General features: G+C 36.7%; 1 protein-coding gene across 7 annotated transcripts in view; it reads right to left on the bottom strand.

Moving 5' to 3' along the window:
* Positions 1 to 18,219, bottom strand: part of RGS7 (regulator of G protein signaling 7) — a 251,969-nt gene that overhangs the window by 54,306 nt on the left and 179,444 nt on the right. For 6 of the 7 annotated variants that reach the window (XR_008972805.1, XR_008972804.1, XM_057414554.1 and 3 more), the window contains exons 6-9: positions 17,115 to 17,166; positions 5,079 to 5,143; positions 3,184 to 3,260; positions 2,955 to 3,036 (exon numbers count right to left, since the gene is read on the bottom strand). Coding sequence is in view for 5 of the 7 variants with exons in the window: in XM_057414554.1 (XP_057270537.1) it covers positions 2,955 to 3,036; positions 3,184 to 3,260; positions 5,079 to 5,143; positions 17,115 to 17,166 (276 nt within the window). In the remaining 2 variants the exon portion in view is untranslated. The remainder of the gene's footprint in view (positions 1 to 2,954; positions 3,037 to 3,183; positions 3,261 to 5,078; positions 5,144 to 17,114; positions 17,167 to 18,219) is intronic. The other variant, XM_057414557.1, reaches the window with a different exon arrangement.

An 18,219-nucleotide genomic window follows, 5' to 3' on the forward strand; every position in this document is an offset into this window, starting at 1 on the left:
TCAATATAACTAAACCATAGCCAACTCCAGCTTTGGAGAGGGACACACCAGTGTAGCTTCCTAGCACAGCTTAGGAAGCTTAGAAATTTCCTATCTTCCTTTTAAAAACAACCGCACACAAGCCTGCTAAATATAACTGCAATACATTCTGACTGATGACAAAGGTCAGCGGCCCTGGATTAAAAAGAAGGTTTTTTCAACTTCTTATAGTTAGGAAGTATACAGCTGTCTTCCAGGAGAAAAGGATATTTCCCTCATTATCTTCTGAATTAATCTGAATGTCAACAAGTACCAAACAGGCCTTTATTATGCATTTCATTCAAATTACATTAATGTGTAACCCAGGAAGAAAAGTGAATTGTTTGCAACTGCAAGACATCAGCTGTCCTTGCTAATTATCTAAGAGCTAATTTTACAGCAAGCCATAGCTACTCTGCTCCTACTGTATTTAATATGGATTTCAGAATGTTTCAGGGGATTTACTGGTTTAGTACCTGTTTGTCTCTTTTTAACAAGCGTAAGATTTTAAGGGGTTTTAAACAGACATAATAATTCAGGAAAGCTATGAGTTCTTTTATGAAGACTTCAATCAGGAACATGACATTTCTTTTCAAACAAGAGCAGCTTCTTAATTTCTTTTGCCTGGAAGGAACTGACTTCCCCACATTAGCCCAATTTGTTACTGCTTTTTGAATAATGCCCTTATCCTCCCAACCAATTTTCCATTTCCATACTCAGTTATTGATACAAAGTTTCAAAATTGTGAAAGTTATACACTTCCTAGGCAGGTGGAAGGAAAAGGAAGGCTTATAAACCATGTTTACTCTGCCATCAAAAAGGGAAATGCACGAACGTATGTGAATGTATGTGAATGTATGTGGATAATCCCAGAGTTGTGTTAGGTACTGGCTATACCTTAGAAATAATAGCATGGACTTTATCACAGGCCTGCTGCTCAGGATCTCAGGAATTTGTATAGCACTCCCTGACACACATTTCCATGGTTTTACTATGACTAGTCTGAACTAGTAAGATTAAAAGTTGTTCAGGAATGTCTCTGCAGGCTGCAGTACCTACAGTTGAAGCTGAGTCATGCTCTTTCTAGCTGCAAGCTAAAATCTTTCTACATAAAGCAGAAACTGAAAATTACAGAACTAAGATTACACTTCACATTACACTAAAAAAGACACCAAAGGAAGAAGAACTAAATATATAGTGAACCTGCAATTAAAAATATTGGAATGGAAACTGATCAGTGAGTTATCAAAACTGTTCTCTTAACTTCCTCTCAAAAGCAACATTTCTATGAGTTTTGGGAGGCTTGAAAAAACATTAGAAATTGTAATTACCTCTAGCATCACCTTCCTCTTTTCAGTTTGCTCCTTTTATTTTTTTTTTTTTAAAGAAGCTTCTAGCTTTTACTGTGACAGTAAATTCTTAACAATGTTGTCAAAACAAGTATTTCACTAACTAGTGAGAGGAGCTGCTTAGGCAAAGTATGAACCTCTACATTCTTCTATTTATATCTCCTAAAGTCAAGAGCCTACATTGCTGACTCTAAGCCAGTCTTTTGCCTCTGATATTTCCTATCTATGCCTACAGCCAGATTAAAACATGTGCTCAGGAAGATATATCCACAGTTCAATGAAAGCTTTTAATCAGATTTGATTTTCTTTTGTCCTGTTCCCCTTTAATTCTCTCATTATTGTCTGCCAATATCTTAATTTGAAACTTCAGTAATTCATCTTCTGTTCCAAACCTGGAAATAGCATCTCATTCTCAGATTCAAAACCTTCAGATTCATTTCTGCAGGGAATATAAAAGCTGTCTGCACCTTTAAAGTTCCCAGGTCCATAGAAACTTTATGGTTTTATTCTATATGTAGCTTCCATCAACATCAGATGGCAAAATGCTTTCTGTCCTCCTTCCCTATTTTATGCCACTGACTAGACAACAATGTCCCAGCCTTCTCGCATCTAATGCCTGAGGTTTTAATCTTTCACTTCAAATGACTTTATCTACCTGACATTCTAAATCCTGCCTAAAAATCCGTTTCTTCTACTGCTCTTTAAATTCCACTGTCACAAATACAAGCTGTTCATGTCCAAGCTTATTTTTTGTTTGAAATTTTTCAGTGTATGCATCTTTTCTACAGGTATCATCACTTTCCCAGAACAGTTAGTTTTCGTTAAGTGTCTTTTCCCAATGTCACCATGGAAAATATAATCCATAAATGGTTTCACTGTTAACAATACTAAACTCTCTGCACAGAAAATGAAAACTCAATTCTAGTTAAGAGAAACAGAGGTAATTCTGTAGTAAAGCAGAAAAGTGTGATTACCGAGTTCTTGTGGAAGTCTTGTGACATTTGACGTTCTTCTTCAGAGTTTTAGCTCCCAAAGGCAGTTGATTATGTAAGACCCTTTCTTTTTTTAATATTTTGTTTCAGAGGGACTTTGACAAGGAACTCAGGCAAATCTTGTTTAGACAGTGCATGACTCCCACAGCTCAAATCCAACATCATCTAACCTTTATGTACCTCAAAAATCAATTGAAAATAGGACCAGAGTGAAGTTGAAAGGCTTGGCAAGCAAAAAAAGCAGGTTAAAAAAAGGCAGATGTTTTTTAAAGTGTTTTAGCTATGCTGATAATTTTGGTTGTGTGACTCACACCTTGGGAAACCTTTGAGATGGTAATAGTCAAAGACAGATACCTTCTGATTCAAGAAATCAGACACAACAAATCTATTCACTGCAAACTCCAAATGGAGAGTACACACAGTTGCAGTCTTCAGTAACAGAATGGTAAAAACGCCAGATGCTGCAAAAAGGGAGGCAAGCCCCAACCCTCAGCCCTACACTAAAAACTTGTTTCCAGGCTACCCCAATGCTCCACAGAGGCTCACATTCATCAGTGGCCCTGCTCACAGGCAGAGCAGCCCCACCCTCACTCACCACCGGACGGTGCACATCCCAGAATGCTCGCTCCTGGCTGTCAAGGATCTTCCTCTCTATCTTGTCTCTCTTCTTGTCAACTCTGTCAATGTTACAGGAATATTTAAAAGAAACAGTGCTAATGACATTAATTTTGAAAGAGAGAAGTGTCCAATTGCTTTTCCCTCCCTTTCCCCCTCAAAAGGCATGCAAACCCAAAATTTCTCATCTTCACTTCAAAGGAACTTACTTTGCTTGTGCTTCAGCTTGCATAAAAATAAACTCCCATTTCCGAGCAAATGCTCGCTGTAGCCTGGCCAAACTCTCCTGAAAATACATCACAGTTTTAGTTGGTTAGGTTGAAAGTTATTTACTATTTTAGAGCTTTTAGGTTATCCTTCCCTCTTCCCTCTAAGGTGCAATTTAAGTCATGATTTCTCCGCAAATGCAAATGGACCTTACTTATCCAATACAAAGTCCTTGCTTGACACCAAATAGGATGGAATGCTAGATCTATCTACTTTTGCATGCCCCGACTATTTTAGTTTTGAAACTGGTGACAAGGTTGGATGCAACCATCAGCGTAACAGTGAATTTCTGACGCAGTTTTATTTAGTGGGTGGTGGTTGAGTAATTTTGTAACAATACAAAGAAACATTCTTGGTTTGAAAGTATCTAATAACAGCAGGAGAAAACCCAGGACAAAATCCACAGGGCAATTCCTGTCGGTTACCTATACAAATGGTTCTACTGAACAACATTGGCTGCCTATCAATTTACTTCAAATATAAACATAAGAAGCTATCAATATTTTGGTAGTACAGGAACCTTCCATGACCTCCACAGCTATCCCCATTTTTAAAAACATGCAGACTATAGTTTTCCACTACTGCACAAGAAATGAATGTAACCTGCAGCCTACTGTTAATAACAGGAGGAAGATTTGTAAAATCTTAGCAAAATTCTTTCCTTCAGTGATGCTGGAACAGCCTCACTGTCTGTAACAAAGCTTCTTCAATCTCCCCACAGCTTAAACGGTAGCAGTATGCAGTCTGTTAGTTTGGAGAAGGCTGAGGTTATCTTCCCCCAAAAAGACCCCCAGTTCCCTTTCTGCACTGCTTTTACTGAGACTAAGTGAAAAATTATCTGTAAATATCCTAACAAAAAGTGTTGCTTCAACTGTATTTGTATACATTGCAAATGTACCTCTATGGCATATTTACTGAAAATAAAGACCACAGAGAGTGGAGACATTTTCTAGAGATCTTGTCAATAGCAGTAAAGGCTCTCATGGATTGCATACTGGTGGTGAATTTTCCAAGACACGTAAGCATACAATTGTGGATACCCCACAGTGCAGTACACTGAAAAGCAAGCTTGTGCCAAGAAGAAGCAATAAAGCGTGCCAGCAGGGTGCTGCGGCTGGAGTATTTAGCATGTTGAGAGGCCTGGCTATCGTGTTATCATGTCACAGCAGCACAGCTGGACAGCACTCACCACAGAGCCTGGGCTGTTCGTGAATCTTATGTTGACATTTTCATAAAAAATTCAGGAACTTTTGGGGGGTTAGAGATGAAACTCAAGACATCTCTCTCCTTAGCAAGTGCCATCCCCATCAGCTAATCAAACTCTCACATTTTCAGGTTCTTCCTGGCTCAAATTACCTCACCTGCCTGGGGCACAGCAAAAGTTCAGGGAATGGGAATTGCCTCTAATCTCACCCTCTTTGCCTCTCATTTAACCAATGGGACAAGGGTTTAAGCCCCAGCATCACTTTAAAGAATGAGACTCATACTTCTACAACCACTAAGTGCTTTTGAAAATGCTGCCAGGGATCCTTCATTCAGACCTTACACAGTGAGAGTACAACTACTTTCAAACACCTGTGGCATATCTGGGTTCATGAACAGTTATTTCTGATTTTGTCACGGTGATCTGAACAGAGTAACATTAAAGATGAACCAAAATCTCAACTTTTGCCCACTCAGCCCTCACTAGAGTCCCTCAAACAGCATCTATCACCCACAGGCTGGCAAAAGTGTCAAAACCCCAAATAAATTTCACACATAATGTCTGTAGTTCTTAACATTATTTCACAAGCTTATTAGTCTCAGCAAAGAAATTCACTTTTCATCAGGTACTTACAGCTTCATAGTCTGCTAGCTCCAGCCTTGCTTTGTTTTGCATTGTCCGCTTGCAGAGGTAAACAGCTGGAATGGAATGAAAGAACACAGAATTTGCTACTATCTCATAAACACAGCAGACCAGAAACCTAGGGGCTTCATCTCTAGTTTACTGCTAACAATTTTTGTTTTGAATTCTCCCTCTATTCTAAAAAGTATTGCAACTAACCTGATGGGTCAGATACAGAGATTCATTAAATAATGAATAAATAATGAATCTGCTTTATGTAACAGACATCGTATACAAACTATGAGATACTTGGGATGAAGTTGTTTAATGGCTAGGGAACTGGCACATTAAAAGAAATGGTAAAAACATTTTTTAAACTCTGTATTTATAACTCACAATGCGTAAGAGATTGATAAAGAGCTGCTGCTATATCAGTCAAATATTTTTTAAGAATGTTCATACCTGGTTTTACTTATTGTTACTTTATATTTGGAAATCACAAAATTTCAACCTAAGATTTTAGCTAAAAGCTCATTCCAGATAAAACTCAATTCTCATATAGATTAGTCTGTGACAACAAATATTTAAAATAGAAAATAATGTGAGAATAAGAAATGAAAAAGTGTATCATGTATGAAATATAATGAGAAAAAATATTATTTTCTGGATCCAAAATCCTTCAGGAGAGCTGTTTTGCCTTCACCTCACCCAGAGAGAACAAAATTTTAACTAATAAAATAGAATACTGACAGCTAAATACTGAAAAGATTCAGGAATGAAAATGAAATCTGAGACTACATAGACAGCACAGTGGTTTACATTATGTTGCTTGATCCTAAAATCTTTATGCACTCCATTACCCTTGAATGAGGTACATCTCCAGAAGACTTTAGCAACAAATACTTCACATCAACTCTATTCATACAGCTTCCCCCACCAGTAAGACAATGAGTTTGGTGCAGTTCTTTATGATGTCATATTTACCCATTTCATTACTCCAGAGCACCTGCTGATGTGTCAGATGGAGGAATCTTTTGATCAGTGCAGGTAAGCAAACTTTAACTTATCTATGATGTCTACTGTCAGCAAAAAGAGCCCATATTTACTGGTTGTGGTTAGGAACGTTCCTGTTTCCTGACTGCCAGCTTGTCAATACAGGAGCAAAGAGAAAAAACTTCACATAGGAACCTAACTCTTTCAATCACTAGGAAGAAGGAGGTGCTCATCTTACATATACATAGCTTTGACTTTTAAAGTAGTCAAAACAATTCTATTTTACAACTCCATGGAAACAAGTCACCTGCAAATACATGCAACCCCCCTCCAGTGGCTGTTATTTCAGTGGAACTGATGACAAGCATTTCTAATAACTCCAGCTGCAGTTACAGGTGTCCTTGTAAAATGAAATTTTATGTTTATGTCTTTTTTTTCTCTCTCATTTTGTGTGTGTTAGCTGGTCTTTTTTCTTTCATACTTCTTCACTTTTCACTCCCATAAGAAGCCATGATTTTTCTCTATTCCTGGCATTCTCATATCCCCTCTGGTTCCAAAGGAATTTCTGTGTCTAAAAAATCTACAAATACAGCTACAAATCCATTCACATACCAAGTATAACAGACAAGCAGTTTCTATAGCCTCAATGTCCATGCATTGTAATATTAGTATACACTTATACTAATGCATTGGCATGCATGCTGAAATGTCACCAAAAGATGATGGGATGAATTCTGGACCCTTTGTACCTAGGCTGCATCCACAATCAATACAGTGTTCAGAGAATACTGAAGAGAGGGATAGCCTTTGTCATTTAACTCCTTTCACAGTGAAGATTTTTCCTCTCTTTTCCTTGAAAACAGGTTATTTCATTGAACAAGTGAAAAAAGTCCCTAAACCCGTTGAAAATACTAGCACTAGAATACATATTTAACAGAAATATGTGGACAGTTCTGGGAATTGTAGGGGTCAACTTTTGTCTAGTATAACCAGTCTGATACCATCTGAAAACAAACAAAATAAACTCCCTGTTCTCTGAACTTAATTAAACCCTTGTCAATCACATTCTCATGGTCCCTGTATAGGCACTGTTAGTTTAGCACTTCCTTGAGTTTACTGTGGGATTAGCACCTCCTGCTACCTCCAACAAAAATTGTTGCTGTAGGGTTTTGGTGGGTTTTGGGGGGGTTGTGTGTTTTGGTTTTTTTTTTCTAAAAAAAAAAAAACAACAACCTGTCAGAATAGGTTTTAACAAAAAAGCATCTTCAGATCACAGAGTTCTCAACACTGGCAAAAAAAAACCACTGGATCACCAGGAGCAGGAGAGAGGAATTAGCTTGCAACACTATTAATCTAATACTGTGTCTAAGAAAACTTTTATCTTCATTGTGCGACTCTACTGCAGTATTTTCCCTGCAGGGTTCTTTTAATGACCCTTTTTGCTCCAACTCCATTGGAAGTAGTCCGTGCACAAATGTTTGTTATTCATAATGAGCATATTTTAGCCAAGACTCAAAAAGTCACGTTTGTCCCTCAGACCACTTCTTCTCTGAAATATCCAGATCCTCTCCCCTTCAGGAGACTAAAGGTTATAATAACTGTATCGTAGTTTCTTCATGTCAGAAATGTTTCCATGTGCCAGTGTGGGTAAGGCAGAATCTACCCATGCAAGTTTTAGTTAGTCGGGAAACACAACATACCAACTAGTGTAGAAGAAAATAGCCCTGAAGGTCATTCCTACTCTTTGACTCAATCTACTCCCAATGCTATGTGCTAACTATTACACCCTTATTATAGAAGCTCATGGTTGAAAATCTATTTAAGAGCTGCTGGCAGCAGCTCAGGAATTGGAGTTCACCAGTTCACACTCCTGTTATCATATTCTTTGGCTTGCTTGTAACAAAATTCATCAGCATGTGGGAAAGCAAGAATGTGAAAATCATTCTCATTTTCAGCCAGAACATTTGAAGGCACAAAGAAATGAAGTTTTATTCTTGCAGCTTTTAAAGCAATAAGATCTGAAATACAGATACTTCCACCTTTTGCAAGTACTATCCCATTTCCACACCAAAACATATGTGAAATAACTGCGTGTGTTCAGTAGCCTGACCTTGCGCATCTGGGGAGGATGTCAGTCAGTTTCCCTCTCAAAGAAGAGTAATGAGCCCTCAGTACATCAAGGACCTCTAACTGCCCTGAGCATCCCAACCAGGGGTCTCCACTGAGGCCTCCTGTGCCCAGGAGCTGTGCTTAAGCCCAGCTATCTTCCCTGGTCCCAGCTAGAGTTACGTTGTAGATACCGGTCTAACCAGCCCTGTAATTTATCAATGCTGCCCTGGCTTCCTGGCTTGACTTTGGACCTTCCTGGACAATTCAGACTTTGTTGGTGAGGACACCGCTCCTGCCTGCACTGCTGGCAGCCTTCATTCTTGCTCACCTTCCCTTGCAGAGCTGCCTGCTCTTGCCACCCCTTGACAAGGGTGCTGAAAAATGCTAAACATATGGTTGAATGATATGCAAGGAACAGGGGCTGATTAATAACCTCTATTTGCTAAATATGGACTGCTACATACACTCTTATTTTTAGAGCCAGTGTATTCTGATGGATTTTGCAATCAACATAATTGCCTCCACTAAAGTGAATTATGTTAGATGCTTTAGCTTGTACATTGGAAGTGACTGATTATCATGAAAAAACAAATTTGCCAATAATTTCAAAGGCAATATTAATAAACATTTCATAATGAAAGATGGTCAGTGATGTTTATAAATGGGCATTTGAACCAAAAAAAAAAATATACCAAAGCACGCTTTGGTAGCTGTGCAGTAAATACCGACTGTTCACTCCTGAAAATTCACTGAGGCACTCACAAAATGTGGGCAATGTGAGAGCTTAAAGTGAGACTGGAAAGTGTTCTAGCAAGAGTTTCATGAAGAGGGTGTCTGGGTTTTCCTTCCTCCAAGTTTTTAAACTGTTACACCCAAAATAAGCCATTTTCATTATTAGCTACCTTTGTTTCATATTCTTGACTGCTCACTTGTACCTGAAAGCTCCTAAGACATATCTGTAGATTTTTTTTTTATATTTAAATACGGTCATAATGATAATGAGAGGTTTCATTATAGAATCAAGAAACTGGACTGAGTACACATTGTATTACATACACTTACTGAAAAAGAAACCCAACCAAACAAACCCCATGAAAGCCCAAACAAACAAAAATTAAAGAAACAAAACAGTTTTCACCCAAAAGTTAAAGTGGGGAACTTAAGTTTGTTGCTAAAAAGGGTCTAAATCTTCCCTCTTACCACAGCGGGGAAAAAGCCTCATCTAAATTCAATGGAAGTACAACTGGGCCTCTGAAGACCATGGATAACGCCGCCTACACATCCATCACCATGTACACAAACTTAAACTCCTTACATAACTGTCCCAATGCCAGTGGTGTTACAGCTTGATTCAGTCCCAGATGGTGGGCGTAACTTTCACTGAACATTCATTATCTCCACCGAGGCCAGATTAAATTTATACTCTCTGTGAGTCAAAATCCTGCTTTCAGAGTCAGTGTGTACATGCCTAGTCAGTATTTAAAGAGCAAAGAAAATAGCAAGCACCTCAAGGTCTGTGGGTTTCAAAGTGGGCAGATAGAAGTTCTCCCTCCACATGCAAGTGCCTGCATCAGTTGGAGAATTACAGGACATGACTGTGAAACGGAATAAATGAAATAAACTACGTAATTTAAATGTTGGGATCCCTAGGGCTATTTAAACCCTCTTTAGGTCACTTCTGCTTTTACCCAATTAAAAAAAAAAATAATTTTTTTGCTCTTCACAACAGCTATTGAGTTTCACTTAATCTTAAAAAAAAATATAACTTTTAGGTGGACAAATGGGTCATCATCAGCTTCATGTACCTATAAAAGAACTGCACTCTGTTAGATGAGAATAACATTAAGTTAGAAGTTAGACCATGATAACTGATGTGCACTAAATTGCCAAATGGTCAAAACCATAATTTCTGAAACACTCCTCCCTTTCTTGACTTTCTATTCTTTGATGACACTACTTCTATAATATCTAAGGAATGCAATTTGATTTAGATGGGTAGAGCACTTTCTTACATAAACCAAAGACAAGAAGGAAACCAAATTTCAAACTACCAGAAAGCTCAAGAATTAGGAAAGGACAAATGAATTTTCAACACTCAAAAGTCTCCAGATGAGGCTGGCCTCAGTAAGTCCTGCAGGGTGACAAAAAGAGGTGTGGAAGAGAGGTCACCCAAGCTACATAAACTCTAGGATCAGATAAATAATGTCCTGTTGTCAAATCTAATTTAAAATCACATCCATTGAATTATTTAATACTTCTTGTTGTTATGATTAAGTTTTCAATTTGCATTCAAGATTTTAACACCCTGCTCTGGCATAAAAAAAAAATAATTCCTACCTCCTCTTCAGACTCTCAGATTTAAGGGGGACTCAAATGCACTTGCTAAAACGCTTCTAAGAGGAGGTGTAACAAATCCAAACACACTGACTTTGCATAGAAACCACTTAGGGGATGAGCAATTCAAGGCAAAGCTGAGGATGTGAGAAGACAGAGAGTCTTTTCTTCTAAAGTGCAAAAACTACCTACAGGGATGGCATCAGAAGGTGGCCATTACAGGACAAAGCAGGCCTAAAAGGTCTAATTTCCATATTGATAATGAAACAGACAAACCTATTTAGTTTACTCAACAAGGTAATTTGAAAGCAATTCTGAAATTTATGAGTTATGTTTCTAAATCTCAGAATTTATTAATAAAATTTTTTAGCCCTATTTATAGGGGACCTAGATGCAGATTATTAATGATTTTAAAATAATGATTTTAAAATAATGCTGAAGAAAATATGTACGTGTGTCAGTTATCTTTTCATTTGTGTGCATACAAATGCATTGGCCAAACACATTTTCCATGCATTACATATTGTGGATATAAGTTACACATTCATGGAAAAAAAAAATCAGGTAAGCACAAAACTGAAATGGTGAGCTGACTGGAGTGCATTTTCAGGAAATGCCTTCTGCTTACAGAGCCCTTGCTACTGTGGTTTGTCAACGTCAGAATTAGCAAGGATCAGAAAAAAAGTCAGGATATGCTTGTTGAAGTGAGACTTTCTTTCCATTGTTTATATGACAGAGATTGCTCCTAATGAGTGAATTATGTAGCTCTGCAGAGAAATATAATGTGATATGAATTCAGAGTGGAAAAAAATCTTGTAGGTCACCTCTTCCATCTCTCTGCTAAATGCCAAGTTCCTTTCCTAAAGATCATTTGATTAGGTTCTGCCCAGATTAAATTCTGTGCATAGCAAGCACTGGCCCTGGCCACATTATCCTGAGGGACTATTCTCGGTGACAGACTGTACTCCTCACTTAGTCCCACCATCAAGATTCAGTAGATTCTGTATATGTATTTTCTCAAAATCACTCACTTAAGGACTCACAACCCAATCTTAGCAACGAACTAGTACATTACTTGAGTCTGGTAGAAGAGTCTGTTTCTCACTACACCTACAAATCCAGCAAATTTTGAGACACTTTAAGACAGGTCCTTAAAGGAAGGATCTCTATTAAGGACCTAAGAGTTTGCTTACAGGAGTTTTTCACTGCTGACATTCACAGCTGACACTAGCTGTTATAAAAATGGGACTGGGCATCAAGATTTAAGAGATTTAAGATTACAGAACTGCAGAACTCTCCAGAAACTATTTACACTAGATTAGCAAATTTCTCCTCATTCTCGTGGCATAAATTTTAACAAACATGTTTTTATTAATATCTGGCAATTTGTATAAAAGAAAATACTACTCTGCCACCAGTTTTGACGCAAGCTACTGAGTCAAATCCATATTTATGGATTGATTTCCAGAGAAGCTGAGCACATGCAGTTTTCAAGCAGATTTCAGGTAAGCAACAGGGCTTAATATTTCTGAAGCACAAATCACTTACTAATAAGCTGTTGCCAAGGAAATCTTGCCTGAGCATTTGGACAAAGAAATTATATAATGCATCCTCAGTACAGTTACTCACTCCATGGGAGAGGGTGCAGCAAGACAAATGAGAGAGAAAATTCCTGAACTAACCAGATTTTTATAGAGAGGTTTGAAGCTAGGCACGTAAAACAAGCAGGCAACAAACTCTAGAGAGAAAAATATATGAAAATTTTCAATATGTGAAAAACATGATACTTTTTGTGCACTATGCACTCTTTAACATGACTGCAAGTTTGGCAGAGGAGAGGAGGATGAGACAGGTGTGATGGCTCATGGTCAGAACAGAGCAGCAGAGGCTGAACACTGTCAGTTTACTCTTAAACGATAGAAATACAGGAGCAGTAGGAAGGCAGCTTTGTACAGACTGACTTATTAGCTAATTATAAAAAAGAAATAAATAATAAAAGGACACTTTTGCTTTCATAAAAATTCTGAAGAAAAACAGCTATGAGACAACAACTTTCACATAACAAAAGTAGATAGTTTCCTTATTTTACTGTAACTCAGACTGTATAACAGTCATGAACATATATAGAACTGCCACAGAAATTTCCAAGCAGCATTTACCCAGACAGATAACTTACACTTTTAAAGGCAGCAATTAAGTCTTTTTCTTTCCTGGGTTGTTTTGTTTTGGTTTGTTTGTTTGTTTGTTTTTTATTTTTTGTCCTTGTAGTTGCTCTAATTCCCTAGAAAACTGTCTTTACAGCACATAACTTTACTTGGAAGGCTACTGAAAATAGCCCTTCTTCACAGCAGCATGATTTAACATTTTGCTTTGACTATACAGAAAAACAGTCTCATTTACAGATCACATGGACATGTGCTCTTAAACTTGTGTGTCATTATCAGTTATTTACTGTGCTCTCCATAACTTACCAAGATCCTGCAATCCTCCTCCATTTTTAATTCATTTGGGAGAAATGCACACACATAAAATTACAAGGCTGAAAGTGCATCATCCTCTTATGATTATGTAGAAGCAGTTGACTGTTGCCTTCTAGCATCAGTCCAAACCTCCTTAACACTGTGAGTGACTGTGGCACTTCCAAAAGTTTATTCTGTATCTCCTTTGAACATACTTCTTTTAATACACAGTTAACTGTAAGAAAAGGTCTCTGTTACAGACACTTCTGAACCTAAAAATCAACATAAGTGGACTACAGAAAACAAGTAAAAGTTACTGATTCTTCTCCATATCTTATATGTCTGAAATTCTTATAAGCCTCCAATATTGCCACAACTATGTTCATTTGTTTACTTAGGCTCTAAGCTTGAACTTTCCAAACACAAAAACAATTGCTTTTTTTGTGAATTGAATTTTTCCCTAACCTTTCTTATCTCATTCAAAAAAAGAGAACAGTAAGAAATTGAATTTCTCAAATTTGCAACAGCTGTAAGCCACTAAACTTCCAAGAGAACCTGACAAGTCCCATGAGAACTGAGGCCAAATGCATATGGAATAAGAAATTCATGTTTGGCGCTATATTTCTCCTTTCTGAGAGGCAATGGCTTAATAAGTCTCCATATGTAAGTAATTCTTAATGACATGAACTACTCTTAATCTGCCAGAAAAAAAAAATCTGTCAGTTACAAAAGTACATCTGTAAGAAAAGAGATGATTACAGGTACATTATGCTCAGCCACTAGCTGCATTCATTTCCAGAGCCAGTTTTCTGAACTGGGATCAAATTCTGTTTGTCACAAAACCAAATCATAATTCAGGAACATGACTTAACTCAGAGAAAATGCAAAGTGGTTTGAATTACACTGGCATTATTATTATCAGTTATTATAAATAATTATTATAAATATGCAGACTTCATTAATAAAATCCTACTGAAAGCAATGGGATTCTATAGAAAACAGCATGTCTTGCATGGGTGGACTCCAAGACATTTGGCATTAAAAAGGATATATTCAACAGATGGAACCTCAGAAACTGCCTTTAAAAAAATTGTTTGGAGTTTGAGGCATCTCTCTTGAGGTCTCTTAAAGCATGATTTTCAAGAAAAAGGGAGGGATGTTTTGAGCACTTAGTGAAAAGTAACAGCTTCTTAGTAACCTCAGAATGATCAGATGGTCAATACTTTGATGGTTATAATCAAACCCAAAAGTTACAGTTTTTCACTTTGACATACAATAAATTAATTCAAGCCCTTTTTTTGCCACCAAGACATAGCTTTATTATGAGAATGGGCATGCAGCTTCTTGACATTCTGGAAGACTCTTGTTTTCTCTTTTGTTCACATTTTCTACAGAGACATCTCTTTTAATGAAAATATTTGACATTGCAAGCTCATGTGGAACAAGAAATTACAGTTTAGAGAAGATAGCAACATGCTATACAAAGATATAAAGATTATTTCTTTCTGACTTAACTCTGGCAATACCTCAATCTCATTTAAGTTCTAGTTTAAGATTCATTATTTTTCAGCAGTATGCTACATTCTGGACAGTAGCCCACCTATGGCTGAGTAATGGTTGGGAGCAGTTTTTAAATTAAAATGAAATTGTAGTGTATTTGTTAAGATTTGTAAAATCAGGTCAATGCCAAAGAAAGTGGTTTGCTTTGTTAATAACTTTGATACAGGGAAATTACAGAGAAAGCCTCCTTTTTGCTGGACTTGAGAGACTCCTATTGCCTGCGGCAGCCATTAATTTTAGGAGATGTAGTTTCAAGCTTGTTCAGGACAAGACCATGAAAATGGAAGCACTGCAGAACACCATAATACATGACAAGTATGAAATGAATTTGCATATCTATAAGAACACAAATTCTATTTGTTTTCTAGGAAGTAACAGAATTACTCTGAAGCCTGCAGAACCTCTTTGGAGTGTATTTGATGTGAAATGCAATATCCTTAAGTTTTTTCAATCCTACTTTAGATTGGATTCTTGAATATTATCTGCTTGATTTGTCTGTATTCCTCTGATGAATACTGTTTACACCAGTTATGCCACCATTTGCACAAGCAGCAGTATTCAGTTCTCCCCTTATCTGCCCTCTTTTTATACTCATGAAAAGGCATCAGGAAAAAATCCTCAGGTCACAACACAAATGTTAAGTTCTGGGGTGGGGAAGATGCTAACCTAATAAGAAAAGTATTGAGAAGTTGTCTCAAAAAATTATTTTCCTGTGAATGCTCTGGCATTAGTCAATTCAAATGGCACACAGCCACCTTAGGTAGATCTAGTGCTCTGCCCCTGTTGCATGGCAGAACTGTGGGTGGGTTTCTTACAGGCTTGCACCTTTGGCTCATGACTCAGAAGGAGCAATGAGATGGCAGGGTTAGGGCTCTCCCTTCCTTCAACCCTCTGCAACAGGAAAGCTTAACTTCACCAATTGCAACATATTTTTCCACTTATATTTAAATCTTAAAAGCTCTCAAATTAGTATGTTTACTGTCAACAAAGGCACCTTCCTGCATGATGAAGAAACTGATCCTAAATTTAATTCTGCATTTCTGGTATGCAAAAAAAAATGGACAGATTGTATAAGATTTCTATTTACTGACTAAGGTGTGTAATTCCAGTCCAGCCATCAGCTGTGACTAGAAAGTTAATCTCTCCTAATTTAGTTTAAAGGATATTAATTGAAACTTTCCCAGCCTGATCTCAAGTTCAGACCTTTTAAGCATATAGTTATTTCTTAAAATCCCCTGGTAATGTAACACATATTACAGCTGAACAACTTAATGTCACTTAAAACCATAGTAAATTACTTTCTGATCTTTAACATATTAGGAGAGTATACTGAAGTGCCCCTCTGAGAAAAGCAAGTAACAGTTTCAAGGAAAGGAAAAACACTGTAATAAGTGGTAAATCAAGCATTTCTCCTTCAGAGACTAATTTCCTCATATAGAGTGGCTAATCACTCAGATGTGGTATGGATTACCCTTCCTCTCTAGCTTTCAATAACAATTTGCTGGACATCTTCAAATTTCAGTGTAATGAAGAAAGATTAACATTTTTCTCCTTCTATAAGATGAGGAAACTGTCACTGTTTTCAAACTCTACATTGAATGCACTCAGCTCTGCTGAGAGTCTCAACTTGAAATTGTTTTGTTTAGCAATGTATCTGAAATTAAACTCTGTCCACTGCAGGAAGGAAGCATCTATTGGAACCATCCATCCCTGCAGTTTTCAGCTCCTAAGGGCTGAGAATAAATCCATATTACAAGTGAACACATATCTAAATTTCCAAAAAGCTTTAAATAGAGACTTTCAAAGTTTGAGTTTTTAAACAGGTAAACTATCATGTACATGCTTAGTTATCTAAATAAGTGACCTAGTCTTCAGATGAGCTGTGGACTTACGGTCTAGATTAGAATGAACAGGAGACTGTTCATAGATAAGCCATTTTCTTTAAAAATTATATCACTATTTGGTGTGGAGCAGCACCTAATTTTGTTATAATTATTTTCTGAGGTTTTTTGTAATACTTTACTCTTATGTCCAGATTTTCCTAAGCACACATCAGTAATTACAGTGTTTAATTTATGATTAAAACCCCAAGAAACAGACAAATAAACAAGGTATTTTCTAATATAGCTAATATTAGAACCATACTAGTTTCCATAATGAATAATTTTCTACACAGTTTGTATCAGATGTAAGATATCTAAGCTAGGCATATCTTTGAGTCTGAATTTGAAAATACCTATTGCACAACCATCAGTAAAGTGTCCTCTGCTTTACTGAGACTTTGTTACTGTAAATAATTACACTTCCTGGAGCAAACAGATGTAAATGGCAAGGCAGGTTTTGAGGACTTTTGAGGCTTTTTTGTTTCTTTTCCCCTCAAATCAACTCCAAGTTTGACTTCAACAAACTTTTAATAAACTTTAAAAAATGTAACATGACATTCATTTCAACATCAGCAATTCTTGTACAGGAATTACATGACATATAATTATGTTTTTAACAGTGGGATGATTAAACAAGACAGACTGCAATGATGTCTTCATTCATATAATACATAATTCCCGAGAGAAATAGGAAAGGTTTCTACACTGACCATAGTCTGTGTTTTCCGGCTCCCAACAATTTGATGGCCAAAAATAGGGTGTCTATAGACAAAACAAAAAAGTAGGGAACTCAAGTTAGACAATGCAAGTATTATACAGTCCTTGGATTGATACTGGTTTTCAGAGTCAATTTACATTTCTAGTAGATCTATTATATTGTTAATTTGGCAATTTTGAAATATGCACCAAAACAGAAAATTACTTTTGTATGCTTGTTTATTGCACTAGTGTCAGAATAACATTGAAAAAGAACAAAGTGTTCTTTGTATTCTTAAAATTAAGGGAACAAAAGCCACAAGGTTAGGTAGCAAGCTTGTCTTTTTCATCTTCTCTAGCAAAACACCTCCTACATGTCCTGAAGAATCAGTTCTAGAAAGTGAAAAGACAGAAGATATTTTGGGGTACATTCAGTTCTTGATTTTGGAGAGGTTTCATTAGTATATATTAATAGTCAATATTCTTTCCTAGGAGCTATTTGTTTCTATTTGTTTTAAAAAAGGCCACTAAATACAACCTCTTTTCACAAAGTTGTCAAAGTTCTTTGCATCTGTTGAAGTTGGGATTTTTCTAATTTTTTACCAACCATGATATAAAATGTGACATTTGAAATGGAAAACCAATAAAGGTATTGATAACTAGTTGAACATTATGCTTATTAAAACTGTACTGTATTGTTAAAATAATTTGCTTCTACCAAATGAAGAATATAAGACATTTTTCACTCAAATAACTTATTTTCTAAAATGGCAAGTTTTTAATAAAACGTAAAGGATTATAGTGTTTTATACATAACACATTCATACATATTTATATACATACATGCATAGACAGATAATTATATCTTATTTGAGCAGCTGAATCAATCACATTAAATTCGTGGATCGGTCTGGGTGGTATTTCAAAACACAGGTGCTTCTCTTAGGAAAAATTTCTGCTTCACTCTGTTTCTTACGGTTTTTTTCTCCAAGATCTCCCAGATGTAAAAATGGAAACCTCTCTTGCTGCCCACTTCCCTCAAACCTTTTTAATGTTAATCTGGAAAGCAACAGGGGCAAAGGGTGATACATTCACACCTACTCAGGTTAAATGCATGTT

This window comes from Pezoporus wallicus, unplaced genomic scaffold (assembly GCF_028554395.1).
Source record: "Pezoporus wallicus isolate ANWC-B61680 ecotype Strahan unplaced genomic scaffold, APGP_CSIRO_Pwel_v1 contig_8042, whole genome shotgun sequence".
In the NCBI taxonomy this organism is placed as follows: Eukaryota; Metazoa; Chordata; class Aves; order Psittaciformes; family Psittacidae; genus Pezoporus; species Pezoporus wallicus.